This window comes from Xenopus tropicalis, chromosome 1 (assembly GCF_000004195.4).
Source record: "Xenopus tropicalis strain Nigerian chromosome 1, UCB_Xtro_10.0, whole genome shotgun sequence".
Classification (NCBI taxonomy): Eukaryota; Metazoa; Chordata; class Amphibia; order Anura; family Pipidae; genus Xenopus; species Xenopus tropicalis.
In genome coordinates, this window is record NC_030677.2 from 79,221,333 (window position 1) to 79,235,938 (window position 14,606).

Here is a 14,606-nt window from a genome sequence, read left to right on the forward strand (position 1 = left end):
GGTACCCCGGGCTGGTGCTTTTTTCTCCTAACAGGGGCACCAGCCCAGGGTACAAGGTAAGCGATCTAAGTCACTTGGGGGTGCCTAACCACCCCTTTAAAAGAGAGAAGGCATTGTCCGGTGTGCCTACGAGTGGTACAGCTCCTGAATAGCATTACGCTTATTTAAGTGGAAGAGTGTGACGGCATCTGAAAGCACCATATGTGCAATTGGTAATGAGGGACCCAGAGTTCATGCTTGCATTCTGTAAGTGGGCCCTAGGATCCATAGCATGGGTCTGATATGTCCATATTGTCTATTTTAATAGTGGTTTTTTTGTACAGGTATGAGATCAGTTATCCAGAAACACATTATCCAGAAAGTTCCAAATTATGGGAAAGGTATCTCCTATTAACTCCATTAAAAATATTTCCTTTTTCTCTGTAATAATAAAACAGTATCTTGTACTTAAAATATAATTAATCCTTATTGGAGCAGAAACAATCCCATTGGCCTTATTTATGGGCTTATTTATTCTAATTCAAATAAACTCGCAAAAATTTGAATGCCTTCTTCTTAATTAATGTTAAAAACTTGTTTGAACAAAAAATACCTCAAATTTGCAAGTTTAAAAAATCGAAAATCTCACATTGAAAATATGGTTGCCTATGACAACTCCCATTGACTTCTTTATAAACTCGCAAGCTTTTAGATGCCAAAGTTTCACATTAACAAACCACACCACACGGTGACTCTACCTAAGCTGATCAGAAAACCCTATACTCAGGGCCGCCATCAGGGGGGCACAGGGGAGACAGTTGTCCCGGGCCCGGACGATGATACAGTCGCTTTAAAGGGGGCCCGGCCGTGATACAGTTTTTTTTTTTTTTTAGCTTGGGCCCCCTCTAAAGAACTCCGGGCCCTGTCATTGGTGGTCAGCGGGAAATTTGATTGCTTGCGCCCCGTGCGTACGCACGCACGAACGAGGCGCAACCTTATAAAATGTTCAGATGCAGCGGTGAGCCGGCACAGATCAAGAGGACGCAGACGGAAGAAGTCGCTGGCGGGGGAGCTGGAGCATGCTGCTGGGTAGCCGGAGGAAGTAGCTGGGATGGGCGAAGCTGGGAAGGACTCTGGGGGGGAGCTGGAGGATTCTGGTGGGAGCTGGGGGGAAGCCGGAGGATGCTTGGGGGGGGTGGAAGCTGGAGGATGCTGGGAAGGACTCTGGGGGGGAGCTGGAGGATTCTGGTGGGAGCTGGGGGGTGGGAGCTGTAGGATGCTGGGAAGGACTCTGGGGGGGAGCTTGAGGATGCTGTGGGGGGGAGCTGGAGGACCGGGGAGGGGGGTAACTGGAGGATGCTGGGGGGCCCTGGCTACCAATGTTTTAGGGGGGCCCTGGCTACCAATGTTTTAGGGGGGCCCTGGCCACCAATGTTTTAGGGGGGCCCTGGCCACCAATGTTTTAGGGGGGCCCTGGCAACCAATGTTTTAGGGGGGCCCTGGCAACCAATGTTTTAGGGGGGCCCTGGCTACCAATGTTTTAGGGGGGCCCTGGCTACCAATGTTTTAGGGGGGCCCTGGCTACCAATGTTTTAGGGGGGCCCTGGTTACCAATGTTTTAGTGGGGCCCTGGTTACCAATGTTTTAGGGGGGCCCCGGTTACCAATGTTTTAGGGGGCCCTGGCTACCAATGTTTTAGGGGGACTTGGCTATCAATGTCTGTGTGTCCTTTGTATTGATGGGAGGGGCCATTGGGGGGCAGGGCGTGGGAGGAGGGGGGGCCCAGAAAATTTTGTTGTGAGGGGCCCCGTGATTTCTGATGGCGACCCTGCCTACACTACACTGATGAGCCTCAAGAAAGGCTAAACTGGTCTGTAGTTAGGAATATGATCAGCTATTATCTTGGCTTCTGCGTTAAAAATCAAGTGGGTGAGCTTCAGCCTATAGGATAAACCCATGTAAATGGGATTTTTTTGGAGCTTGTTTGGAATTCATTCCCAGCATTCCTTTTGTTTAAAGTTTTACGTTCAAATTTTGGGTTTTTTGCACTTAATAAATATTAGACATTTGAATTTTTGAACCATAATTAGAATTTTGAACGTTTTAGCGCAAATAAAACTTCAATCGTGAAAAAAAATCAAATTCGAACATTGATAAATTACCCCTTAATGTAATTAATGATTTTTAGTAGACTTAAGATATGGCGATTCTTATCTGGAAAACCCCAGATCCCGAGCATTCTGGATAACAGATCCCATACCTGTACTGTGTAAGTAGCAACAGTTAGCTTACAATACATTAGTTGAATTAGATAGCTACCTTAAAAAAACAAGTTTTGTCCACATAGTTTAATCCTATGTCTCACTAACCTATTGCAGATTAGATATTGCAGATTAGAACTTTACACACTGATTACACACTGATAATTTAGCTGATGAAATGTTCTGCTCCTTTATAGGATGATGTTGTTATGGGAACATTGTCGATAAGAGAGAATCTACAGTTCTCTGCAGCACTCAGGTTACCAAGGTCCGTAAAACAAAAAGAAAAGGATGAACGCATCAATCAGGTTATCAAGGAGCTTGGATTAACCAAAGTAGCAGATTCTAAGGTAATACAGAATATAGTTTAGACTTCTACTATTCTGTTCTGTAATTCTAGGGTTAGTGATGTATACTGTTAAGACATTCCCTTCCTGCATAATATTATCAAACTTTAATTGTCCACTTAGCTTATTGATTTACTCTGATGCCCATTTTCTTATGTACTTAGATTTAGGCCTGTGGCACGCAGCACTGTTTTGCCCTGATTTTCTTCATGTGTGACAGAATGCCAGAAGTCAGCACTCCACTGACTTTTAAAGAAATGGGGAAAAGTTCCTCAGTGTTCACCTACTACCAGATTCACAGGAAGGCATTAATGGAATACCTTTTACTACTTTAGGTTGGCACCCAGTTCATCCGTGGGGTTTCAGGAGGTGAGAGGAAAAGAACAAACATTGGAATGGAGTTAATTACTGATCCTGGCATTTTATTTTTGGATGAACCAACAACTGGATTGGATGCTAGCACTGCTAATGCAGTTCTGCTGCTGCTCAAAAGGTAACCATTCTGCCAATAGAGAACTGTAATGTCAGCCAAGAATAATATGATGTTTTTCTGTTTTATGTATAAATCTTTAATTTTATAGATAATATATTAACTGCAGTGATATGTTTGGTTGATGTTAGCATTTTTGTAGTGAGACCCGAGCACTTATTATCTGATACTGCAGAGTGCAAAAATTAAATGCATTCATCAACTTAGAAAAACAAATGCTTTTAAAAATTTGACAGAATTACTACCACTCCACCTTTTTGTTTCTCTCTGGTTTTGTTTTTATTAGTGGTTTTTTATATTCTGTTTTGTAGCTTATTTAGATTCACCACAATATTAGCACTGCTAATAATTTGTTATTTGGGTGTTTTTACATGAAACAAAAGTCTGAAGTGTATGTATCTGTATGCTAGATATAGTATGGTTTACTCAAGTGGAACATGTGAGATCTGTGCCCTGAAAGGCTAAGTACAGAGACATCGGAAATTAAGTGTAGTGAGTAGTTATTTATGGTTTGTTTTTTTAATAGAATGTCAAGACAAGGCAAAACAATCATCTTCTCTATACACCAGCCTCGATATTCCATATTTAGGCTTTTTGACAGCCTAACTTTGCTGGCAGGAGGAAGACTTTTATTTCATGGACCTTCAAGAGATGCCCTCGATTACTTTACAGGCCTGGGTAAGATTTTAATTGTATAACCAACAAAAGTATTAATAAATTATATAATAATAGTTTTAGTAAGGCAGACAGACTGTAAAATATATTGCAATGTTAACAGTTCTTTAAAGGGTAGAAATGTTGTTGTACATTATGTTTTGGGGTTTTGTACCAGCCCAAGGCAACCACAGTCCTTTAGCAGGGAAGATCAGTGCCTCCAGAGATGCCCCAGTAGCTCCCCATCTTCTTTTCTGCTGATTCACTGCACATGCTCTGTGCTGCTGTCAGTTACTGATCATAGGGACTGACACACATATATTGTATATATAAGTGTCACAATATTAGGCTGAATATTCATTAATACAGATAATTACTTTATGGCAGCTCAGAAACAAGTGCAATTAGCATCAGAATATAATAATCAGCCCTGAAACATCATCTTATATTACAGGCCAACCTCATTAATTTGTGACGACCCCTAAGCTTGGCTTTTCAGCAGCTGCCCAGAGCCCACTAAGCAAGTGCCACTTTCCAAAATGGGGACCTTCTGTGACAAGTTTGAAGTCCTAGATCATTGCTTCTATTGAAATGCTAAACTTTAGACTTGTGCAGTAAACTTATACTTAATAGCACAAACAAAAATAAAACTCAGATCAAATTTCCTCTTTTAGTTAAAAAATACTCAGACTAAAAGAATAGGCAGAATAGAAGCTTCTGAGGAACTGACCCTTTATCAGAACAGCTTAAAAGGCAGACAGTGGTTTCTAGAGATAGGGCATACATTATTTCAGAGCTGTTTGCCTCACAGCATTTATTATTTGCCCTGACAAACTGCATAGTAAAAGTGCCTTGCTTATGATTTGCCCTTTTTAATGATTGCAAAAATGCTGATGCTTTGCTATATGTTTAAAGTTCAGCACATAAGGCTTATCTGTTTGGTGAGCTGTCACTTTCACACATAGCACATCAAGGCAGGATCAAAGAAAGGATTCAATGGACTGCTCTCCTCATGCTTCTCCCACACTCTTACGTGAATAAGCGACCGGCAGATTCCTGAGGAGCATGCTATATGACCTACATTGTTCAAACAATACTTTTAGTATTGTCCTTTAATGCAATGGGATACAGCTGGTGCCCATTGTAAATTTCTGCCAACAGCAGGTCGTTGTGACCAGCGCGTTTGGCACTCTTATCTTTCCATTTCTGCAGGGGTCACACTTAAAAGGATTTTAAACATAAACTTTAGCCTTTTATTATGTGAAATTTTCTATATGATTTGCTTTATCAAAAAAAATAAAAAATTAATTGAAATAGAATTACTAGTCATTGTTTATATCTTTTGTAGGATATGAGTGTGAATCCCATAACAACCCTGCTGATTTCTTTCTGGATATTATCAATGGAGACTCAACAGCTGTGGCTCTAAACAAATTGGAGGATGTTGAGCTAGGTATGGATAGGTTTTGTTTTATTCCAGTGCAGGGAACTTGGCCTTTTTTCTCTTTCAATGTGAAGATGGAGGTCACATTTGGCATACAAGGACACAACCTGACAAGCATAAATAAAATTTTGCACCTTACTTGTACTTCACATAGAATGTTAAAATATCCTTTTAGTTATGCTGAGGGCAGAAGATTATTAATTTTCTTTCGCACCTCTATTTTATTTTGCCCAAAATTTGCTTGTCTGTACCCAGACTTTATTGTGCCTTCCTTATCGAACACTAAACTGCAAGCATTGACGATTGTGTCTTGACTCCTTTAAGGATTTAAATTGATTATATAAAATGAAAATATGAATATAAAACTTTAGAAGTATACAGTAAGTACAACTGGTTGCAGGCATGATTAATTTTTACTAACTTGCTAAACTGCTTTAGAAAACGAGCAAAAGGAGGTGAATGATAATGGCTCCAAGACTGTTGTGGAGAATCTGTCAGAACAGTTCTGCACCACTTCCTACTATCTGGAAACTAAAGCAGAGCTGGAGAAAATGTCCTTGGGGAAGAAAATAAAGAGTAATTTTTTCGCAAGACAAATCACATACAATACTTCCTTTTTACATCAGCTTAAATGGGTGTGCAAACGATCCTTTAAAAACCTCTGGCGTAATCCTCAAGCCTCTATTGCTCAGGTAAGCTCTAATTGACTTTTATTCCTCTTTTATGCTGTATCTTTTTGTGAAATATATAATATATATATATGTGGTAAAGTAATTAGATTCTTTATTCAGAATGCCATTTAAGCCAATCTACATGTATGTGTCTGCATTCAGTAGAGTGTTTGTTCTTCTTGTATTTATTGACATTGAAGAGGATTGTAGACTATTTTGATGAATTTGTCCAAAATACTTACAATGGTTTTCTGACTAGTAAGATAGTACTTAATAACCTGAGACAGAAAAGGAATGTTAAGAGAATTCAGCTGAACAAAATATTTCAAATAAAATAAGAATTCGTTTATGAGAATAACCCTTTTACCAATATGATAGATAATGTCTAAAGTCCTGCTAATGATCCAGTTTTCAGCTTGATCACCTGCCCTGCTTAGAAGCCTATTCAATTGTGTAATTTACTGCAAATCCATAGATAATACAATTTCAAGGCATGCTTTGACCTTTGACAACAGAGCTAAACCAATAGCTCTTGATATTATATACATTGCTGACAAGCTTGACCTTATGATTAGGATTAGATCCCGCAGCTATGTACCGCAGAGTACCACTGCTAATTGTTCTAACTTTAGTGTTAGTAAGTGCGCCTCTCCACCTTTCATGTTTCTGACATCTTTCAATCACTGCATTTCCAAACCCTTGTATGCATGGTACACAGTTCATTAAACCGATTCTGCATGTCTGACTTTAATTAGTTTTGATATGATCCTTGTTTTCCACCCAAGCTAGTTTAATGGCTGTATAAGTTCTGCCTCTTGATCTTTTTGGCAGGATTTAGTAATATGGTGCCACTTATTCAGAGTGTTAAGGAATTAGTCACTGATGCATAATTCCAGCTCATATTTTGGTGATTTGCCCTATACCAATCATTTTAAAATATTTTACCATTCTTATGTCTAATAGGGTAGGCCTAAAGGTTAATTTATTTGAGATAATCTCTAATCTGCTTGTTAGTGGTGTGCCTTTGTAGCATTTCCACTTGATCAAATTTGCACAATGTCCTTTATTATGAGAAAAATCTTGCTAACGTGTTTAAAATATTTTTCAAAGAATTTGGAAACCTACTTTTCCAGTTTCAAATTTTCTCATGTGAATGATGCCATGATATACCAGGCAGGTCATTTTATGTCTGGATTTAATTCAGGCATGCTAAACTTTGTTACCTTAACATTTGTTTTTTAATTCACTTAATACATTGAATATTTAAAGTGCACATTATAGAAGAAGGAAAGTCATTTTGGCTTTTTACTGCCAATAGATTTGCCACATTAGTGACACCTAGAACAGTATATTTATTCTGCAGAAAGCATTGCCATACGTGAGTAAAGAGCCCTAGAAGCTTTCCCCGTTTGCTTAAGATAGCAACTGCCATTTTAAATAGCTTCCTGTTTGCAGTCTAGCCGTAATAAGCTCAGATCACACATTCCTAAGAATGGGGGGAGCAGGAGAGGGGAAAGAGGAGAGAACTGCGCAGACTCTGGCCAGGAGAATTAGAGACACCATAAACCTGAACAACAGGTTTACAAAAAAAAGAGGCAAGAAATCCTGTGTTTCTTTTGATAGAGGACTCTCTGTTTCTTTCTGTGAGTGCTTATGGCTGTATTTACATAGACCTATGATAAAGCTTACTTAGTTTTTACCTTTCCTTCTTCTTTAAGGCAGTGATAAATGGTGTGCATTAAGGTAAAATAATAGTTTGCTACATATATATATATATATATACAGTATATATATATATATATATATATATATATATATATATATATATATATATAAATATATTTGTGTTTTTCCTTTCAGGTAATGGTTACTCTTGTGTTAGCACTAATTGTGGGAGCAATTTTCTTTGGAGTGAAAGAAGATGTTAGTGGAATTCAGAACAGGTAAGTTTACCTGACTAGGTGCTTTTTCCCAGAGATGATACTGGCCCCCATGCTGCCCTGAGGTTTCCTAGCAATGCTACCCTCTTTCATCCACCTTTTTATTTTTTTGCTCTCCTACAGGGGCATGGAGGGGTTGCATTTCTAGAGCACAGTTGTGTTACTGCACTAGAAGAGAAAGATTGTGGTTGAAAGTTGAAAAGTTACCAGGAGTTTTTTTTTTTTTTTGCCTTATGGCACAAGGGCCCCTACTTTCCACTATATTGTAACCAGCCTTGTAATTAATTTAGCCAAACCTTTGGTAGTTATATAGCGATATGGCCAAAATTCCATCCGGGAAACTGTATTGCCATTCTAAAAATAATATTCTCTTAAGTATCTTTTATTGGAAGAGTATTTTTCCAAAAGAACGGTACAGTTAATGAAAAATCATAGATTGCCACTATGTAGAATGTAAGTGTATAGCAAAGGTAACTAAAGTATTTTCCATATCAGATTTCATTTAAAGGTACAGTAGAAACATTGTTCTTACTATTTTTTGTTATTTCCACAGAGTTGGATCCCTATTTTTTGTAACAACTAATCAGTGTTTCAGCAGCGTTTCAGCTATTGAGCTCTTCATTGTGGAGAAGAAGATATTTATGTGAGTAGAACAAACATTGCTTGAAATTAAGTTACATATATTACTGTTGTCAAAACAAGTATCTAGAAGTTAAAATGGGACTGATTCTGGCATTTTTAGCAGCCACTTAAAACATGCTATTCAAGCAACAGCAATGGGAAGCACTGTGAGTAATTCTGCACCTTTGATTATCTCTCTACATGCCAGTATGTATATTTTGAGATACTGGGGTGCAGAGCAACTTGCTGTGCTTCCCATTGATGTCAGTCATTTTATATGCACTACTGGGAAATGCATAAAAACCAATTACTTTATTGTTATATATTTTCTTTCTTGGTCATTGCTTCAAACTGTGGTCCCTTCATTTCAACTATGACAGATTTTTCTAGGGTTGCCATTTCAGCCTAAAGCGGAAGCATGTGAAATCCACATGCTGAATGGCTGAACAGTACAGGTATGGGATCCATTTTCCAAAATGCTTGGGACCTGGGGTTTTCCGGATAAGGAGTCTTTCCGTAATTCAGATCCTCAACCTAAAGCCTGCTAATAAAATTATTTAAACAGTAATTAAACCCAATAGGATTGTTTTGGCTCCAAAAAGGAATAATTATATCTTAGTTGGGATCAAGTAAAAGGTACTGTTTTAATATTAGAGAGAAATAGAAAACCATTTTTTAAAATGTTAATTATTTGATTAAAATAGAGCCTATGGCAGATGGCCTTTCCGTAATTCAGAACTTTCTCGATAATGGGTTTCCGGATGAGGGGTCCGATACTTGTACTTCATCTGAATGCACGTTGCATATCTTAGAAACCAATGTAGTAGTAGTAATGGTGGCGTCGGAGCATAGCTGATTTTCCAGTGATGCTATACTTCAGCTGCTCTTTTTGCATTAGCAGTTTACCATTGAATCCTGTGTTATAAAAGCCAATACTTCCGGCATGTATTACTGGCACAAATAAATCATCAAAATATGGGTGGGGAATTCGTTAATATATTTTCTGTAAGTGGAATGTGAAGGCTACAGTTGCCTATCCCCAGATGCTTAGGACAGTAATTGGAAAAATAGATTGATGGCCAAGACTTGAAATGTTGCCTATCCCCAGATGCTTAGGACAGTAATTGAAAAAATAGATTGATGGCCAAGACTTAAAATGTGCAGGTCACCACAGTAAATGCTAACCACCATGGCCTTACAGTGCTCTTAGCATACAAAACTTGTCAGTAGCACAGTGCCAAATAACGTATATAAATATAAATGTTTTTTGTGTTTCAGACATGAATACATCAGTGGGTACTACAGGTTGTCTGCATACTTTTTTGCCAAGTTGTTTACAGATCTTCTTCCTATGAGGACACTGCCCAGCATCATATTTACTTCTGTTATTTATTTTATGATTGGTATGTTTATTGCTTGCTGAAATTTAATTATAAACTGATGTTTTTGAATTTGACACCTCCCAGATGCATAATGGCAGTGGCTTATAGAAGCCACAGACCCTAACACTGTGTGTGTGTGGGTGGGGGTTTGCTAGTGTTATATAGTGATAGTGTGTGTGATTTTATGGGGGTCTCACCTGGCAATATTTCTTACCAAAATAAGCAGTCAGCAAATGTCATTGTTATAAATTGTAATGAAGTCAGTTGTATAGAAGGTCTCATTACAGCAACTATACAATGTAATACTACTACTAGTTTTTCATGTCTGAAAAACAGGGTTTAAAGGTATTAGAAAGCAATGACCAATTAGAAATGCCAGTTTCATGTGCTTGTATTGTAAAGTCTTATTTTGTTTGTCCATTCTTCAGGATTCAAAGCTACCGCAGGAGCCTTTTTTACCATGATGTTCACCTTGATGATGATTGCATACACTGCTGCATCTATGGCATTGGCTGTAGCTGCTGGCCAGGATGTTGTTGCTGTGGCAAACCTCCTAATGACTATTTGCTTCGTCTTTATGATTGTGAGTTAGTCTTTAGATGTTGTATCATACATACATACTGTTAATTGGATAAATGCTATTTTTATTGGTAAATTTTCAGTTCAATATATATTTGCACTTCTAGTACGCTACAGTTTATTTTCCCTTTTATATGTTGGGAACAACTACAAAATAACAGAAATTTTAGCCTTCATGGCCAGGTTTAGGTATCTTCACTTTGAATCAGATTGATAATTCATGATTTTAAGTTTATATTCCTCTTATAATAAAGAGGTCTACTGTAGTGACAAGATATAGTGGAGGATAAAGCTAACAAAATGGCAGACATACTAGTATTACAATTTACACTTAGCTACTACAGGCTGTTGCCAAAACCATAACTGATTTCATAATTTGTACTTTCTAGATATTTTCTGGTTTGCTGGTTAACTTGACATCTGTAATGGATTGGATTTCCTGGCTCAAGTACTTCAGTATTCCTCGATATGGCCTTACAGTAAGTAGCACATTCACATACTTACAAATGTATACAGGCTCCAACTGGGATTTAAAGTAGGCCCTGGCATGTCAAGTACGCCCACATAGCCCCCTACCAGACAAATAAATAGTGACTGTCTGTGGCATCTTACAGCAGCCCCTCTGGCATTTGTCAGAATCTACAGATTCAATCCAGGCTTGTATAGATATTCTTGTTCATATGTTAATGCAAAGCTTCAACATTATTTTATAGTTCTCAAACTGCCCTTATGAGACCCTAATATCCCTAGTGCTTCTGCATGAATGTTCATAAAACTTTTACCCAAATGCCAAAAAGTTCATGTAGCGGGGTGCTCAGTCAAATTAATTGCATAGAAAATGTATTTTCAGACCGGCACACCCTGATTAAAATGACAATGTCTTTATTGTGAGCACATCGCACAAAAATCTGATGTTCCCGTCCTCATTAGGATAGTGCTTATAGCATCAACAATACAAAACAAAATAGTGAGTGCCCAATCCAAATCATGAAGCAATTGCACAATCACCCAATCACCCAATCATTATCTTTGTGTGTGTGTACAATTGTGTTATCCATATAATCTTATATAGTAAATAAACAATTCCTTTGCCCATAAATATATAATATACAATTAATTGCATCCAGTGATAATCTTGTGACAATAAATAGTTCACAAATAAAAATTACACTAAAACAGCTTATAAAACCACATAAATAAGTGATATCAAATCTCACCATAAGGTGTTGCTAGTGTACCATAAAGGCCCAATGCACACCGGACTTAAATTAAAAAGTATCTTTTATTATTCAGTTAAAATAGGTTGACATCATATAAATGGATAAAACACTCTCCATAGAGTGTGCACCCTCTCCTGGAAGTGACACACACAGTGCCCACCCCTTCAAAAAATAAAAAACATTCTCATTATACAAAATCTATAATGCAAAATCTGAAATAAACGTTATTAATAAAAAACCTCTCTCATTTCAAAGCAGATAAAAACTATGGCATTACAAACCATTCAGCAGATACAAAACTGTTACAATCATTAGTACAAAATAACCGCTTACTCAAGAAACACTGTAAAGAACAGTGTTAATTCAGGCTATACCTTCACAAGGCACAACTAAGGCACTGAAAACAGCCTGGTTTTTCACTATTAAAGGAAAACTATACCCCCAGAATGAATACTTAACTAACAGATAGTTTATATTATGTTAAGTGACCCATTAAAGAATTTCGTCAAACTGGAATATATATACCAGTAAATATTGCCCTTTTACATCCTTTCCCTTGATCCGCCATCTGGTGATGGGCTGTGAGCTCCCTCAGAGATCACATGATCAGAAATAATGCAGCTCTAACTGTAACAGGAAGAAGTTTGGAAGCAAAAGACAGAACTCTGTCCATTAATTGGCTGATGTAGCCTGGCATGTACTGTATGTGTGCCTTGGCTTGTTTGTGTGCACTGTGAATCCTATGTTGAATAATGGATGCCAGACACCCCCAATAAATCTATCCCACATCTGGTTCAACTGTAACTCACATACATCTTTACTAGTGTTATTCCTCAATACATGGCAGAATTGTAAAATTGGGAGAGATTTTTTCACAGACACTGGATAACAGTTTTGTCCGTAGGCTTCCTAAACAAACAATAACCAAAACGGTCACCCTGTCTGGATATTTTTACTTCTAGAAACTGAATATGACTCCTATGTGAAAATGAAAAAGGAGGTGCTGGGCACTGAGCCCAGTACCTGCTTTTTTCACTTTCTATACAGTATATCCGCTCCCTTGAGCTTAGGGTCCCGGGGCTGGGGCACCTGAACCACCCCTTTTACTTTAATACACTAACCTTTGTAGAAAATGTCCGATTTGCTTTCTCGTTATGACTCCTATGTGCCTGGAATGTAAACTTTACAGAGTGATTCAAGGCATTTAAAGCATCAACCATATTCTGGAGTTCAGTTAGGTTACCCCACCACACCATCATAATATCTATAAACCGACAAAAAACTTACATTTTGCCAATTCAAAGCACAATGTTGCCCTGAAATGAGGGGGATGTAAAAAAGTGTTGTAATGTCTACATGGTAAAACTGAAATGTATGCAAATAGCTTTAAATTAAAGTCTGGAATGTACACTGTTTAATCACATCTGAATTGTTTGATTAAAAATTTTACACAAAGTAGCAAGAGGGGCAAATCAAAAATTATGGAGGGTACTAATATATAATATATAATATATATATATATAGCTGTAGAGAGAGTCCACACTTACAGAAAACGTAGAGGTGTTTATTCAAATCAACATCTAACGTTTCGGCTGCATCCACAGCCTTTCTCAAAGACGTCTTTGAGAAAGGCTGTGGATGCAGCCGAAACGTTAGATGTTGATTTGAATAAACACCTCTACATTTTCTGTAAGACCTGTGAGTGCGGACTCTCTCTACAGCTATTCCATCTATTATTTTGGGACTGCACCCAAGCTCCCTTGGACCTACTTATACGTGAGTGCCTGTCTTCTTGCAACATACTCTATATATATATATATAAATTTATTTTACTAGTTTCCCACTAAAGCAATTATCTTTTTTGTAGGCTCTCCAGATAAATGAATTCACTAACCTCAACTTCTGTAATGGCCTGAACACTACCATCCAAGGCAATCCCAATTGCACAGGATCTAGCCCTTTTGGCACGTAAGTAATTTTAAGTGCAAGGATCAGTTTGCCAGTTGTGTTATTGTTGCTATGGTCAAGCCAGTTAGAGATGTTAATATAGATTTGTAAGGTTGGTAGAAAAAAGGTTTATTCGTTGTATCGCCGTGCTGTAGGAAAATTGTGATTTAATCATTGACCTACACAGAGATTTCCGAAAATGGATTCATTGTGCAGACTTGAAGGTATGATACCGGACATTGTTTCAGGCTCAGGTGGGTTTGCTAGAGGGTCCTCTTTGGCCTTAACATTGGTGAATGCAACACCATTTTGTTGGCACATGGTTTTTTGGCATAATTGGCAAACTTCCCAAACTCTGTAGTGATCATTCTGAAAGTTTATGGGACAGAGAAGAATTTTCAAGGGAGACATTTTTAAATGTTTGTAAGCTATAAATCAAATTATTGTCGTAGACTATGTAAATTGGAAAAGAAAAATAAAGAAGGAGTACTTATAGAAAGTAGATGAGATTTTGATACATGAGATTGTTTTTTTCAAAGTGAAAGAAAACCAGACCCATCACTCCAAGGGTTTTTTTTTTTTTTTTTTCTTAAAATGCACCTGCCATGAATTGCATTTGTTGCTTATAGAAGCAACTTCTTGCTCTTTTCAAATTTGAATGCAAAGAGTTGGGAACTATTTCTGTATGCATGGCAGCTTGTGCTTGCCAATACTGCATGTAGGAGGAGTGTGATCTTGGGGCCCCTTCTCAAGCCCTTTCATTTATGACACACAGAAAAGGACACTACAGTGCACAAGGTTCTCCAGAGCCCTGTACTTTAAGGCCTGTACAGGGTTCTGTCTTACCTCTGAGCAATGCACTCTGATCCTTGCACAAGAGACAATGGCATAACGATAAGAGTAAGCAGACCTTGCAGTGCCTAGGGGACAGGGGGCCCGGGGGGAGAGGTCAGCTTATACTTAATAAGAGAAAAAAGTAAAGAAAACCACCCTCCCTCCGTAGCTGCTCTCTTACCTCTTGTGGGGAGTGGGTGTCAGGGATAAGAGTGGCTGTGAGCCAGTCCCCTCTGA

The 14,606-nt window shown here is 38.1% G+C and overlaps 1 protein-coding gene across 3 annotated transcripts in view; it reads left to right on the forward strand.

Moving 5' to 3' along the window:
* The window catches only part of abcg2 (ATP binding cassette subfamily G member 2 (Junior blood group)), a 65,291-nt gene that overhangs the window by 49,164 nt on the left and 1,521 nt on the right, over positions 1–14,606 (forward strand). For all 3 annotated transcript variants that reach the window (XM_031901400.1, XM_012964533.3, NM_001045762.1), the window contains 11 exon segments: positions 2,438–2,590; positions 2,923–3,080; positions 3,604–3,755; positions 5,080–5,184; positions 5,614–5,867; positions 7,707–7,789; positions 8,340–8,429; positions 9,686–9,810; positions 10,218–10,372; positions 10,758–10,847; positions 13,456–13,556. In XM_031901400.1, coding sequence (XP_031757260.1) covers positions 2,438–2,590; positions 2,923–3,080; positions 3,604–3,755; positions 5,080–5,184; positions 5,614–5,867; positions 7,707–7,789; positions 8,340–8,429; positions 9,686–9,810; positions 10,218–10,372; positions 10,758–10,847; positions 13,456–13,556 — 1,466 coding nt within the window.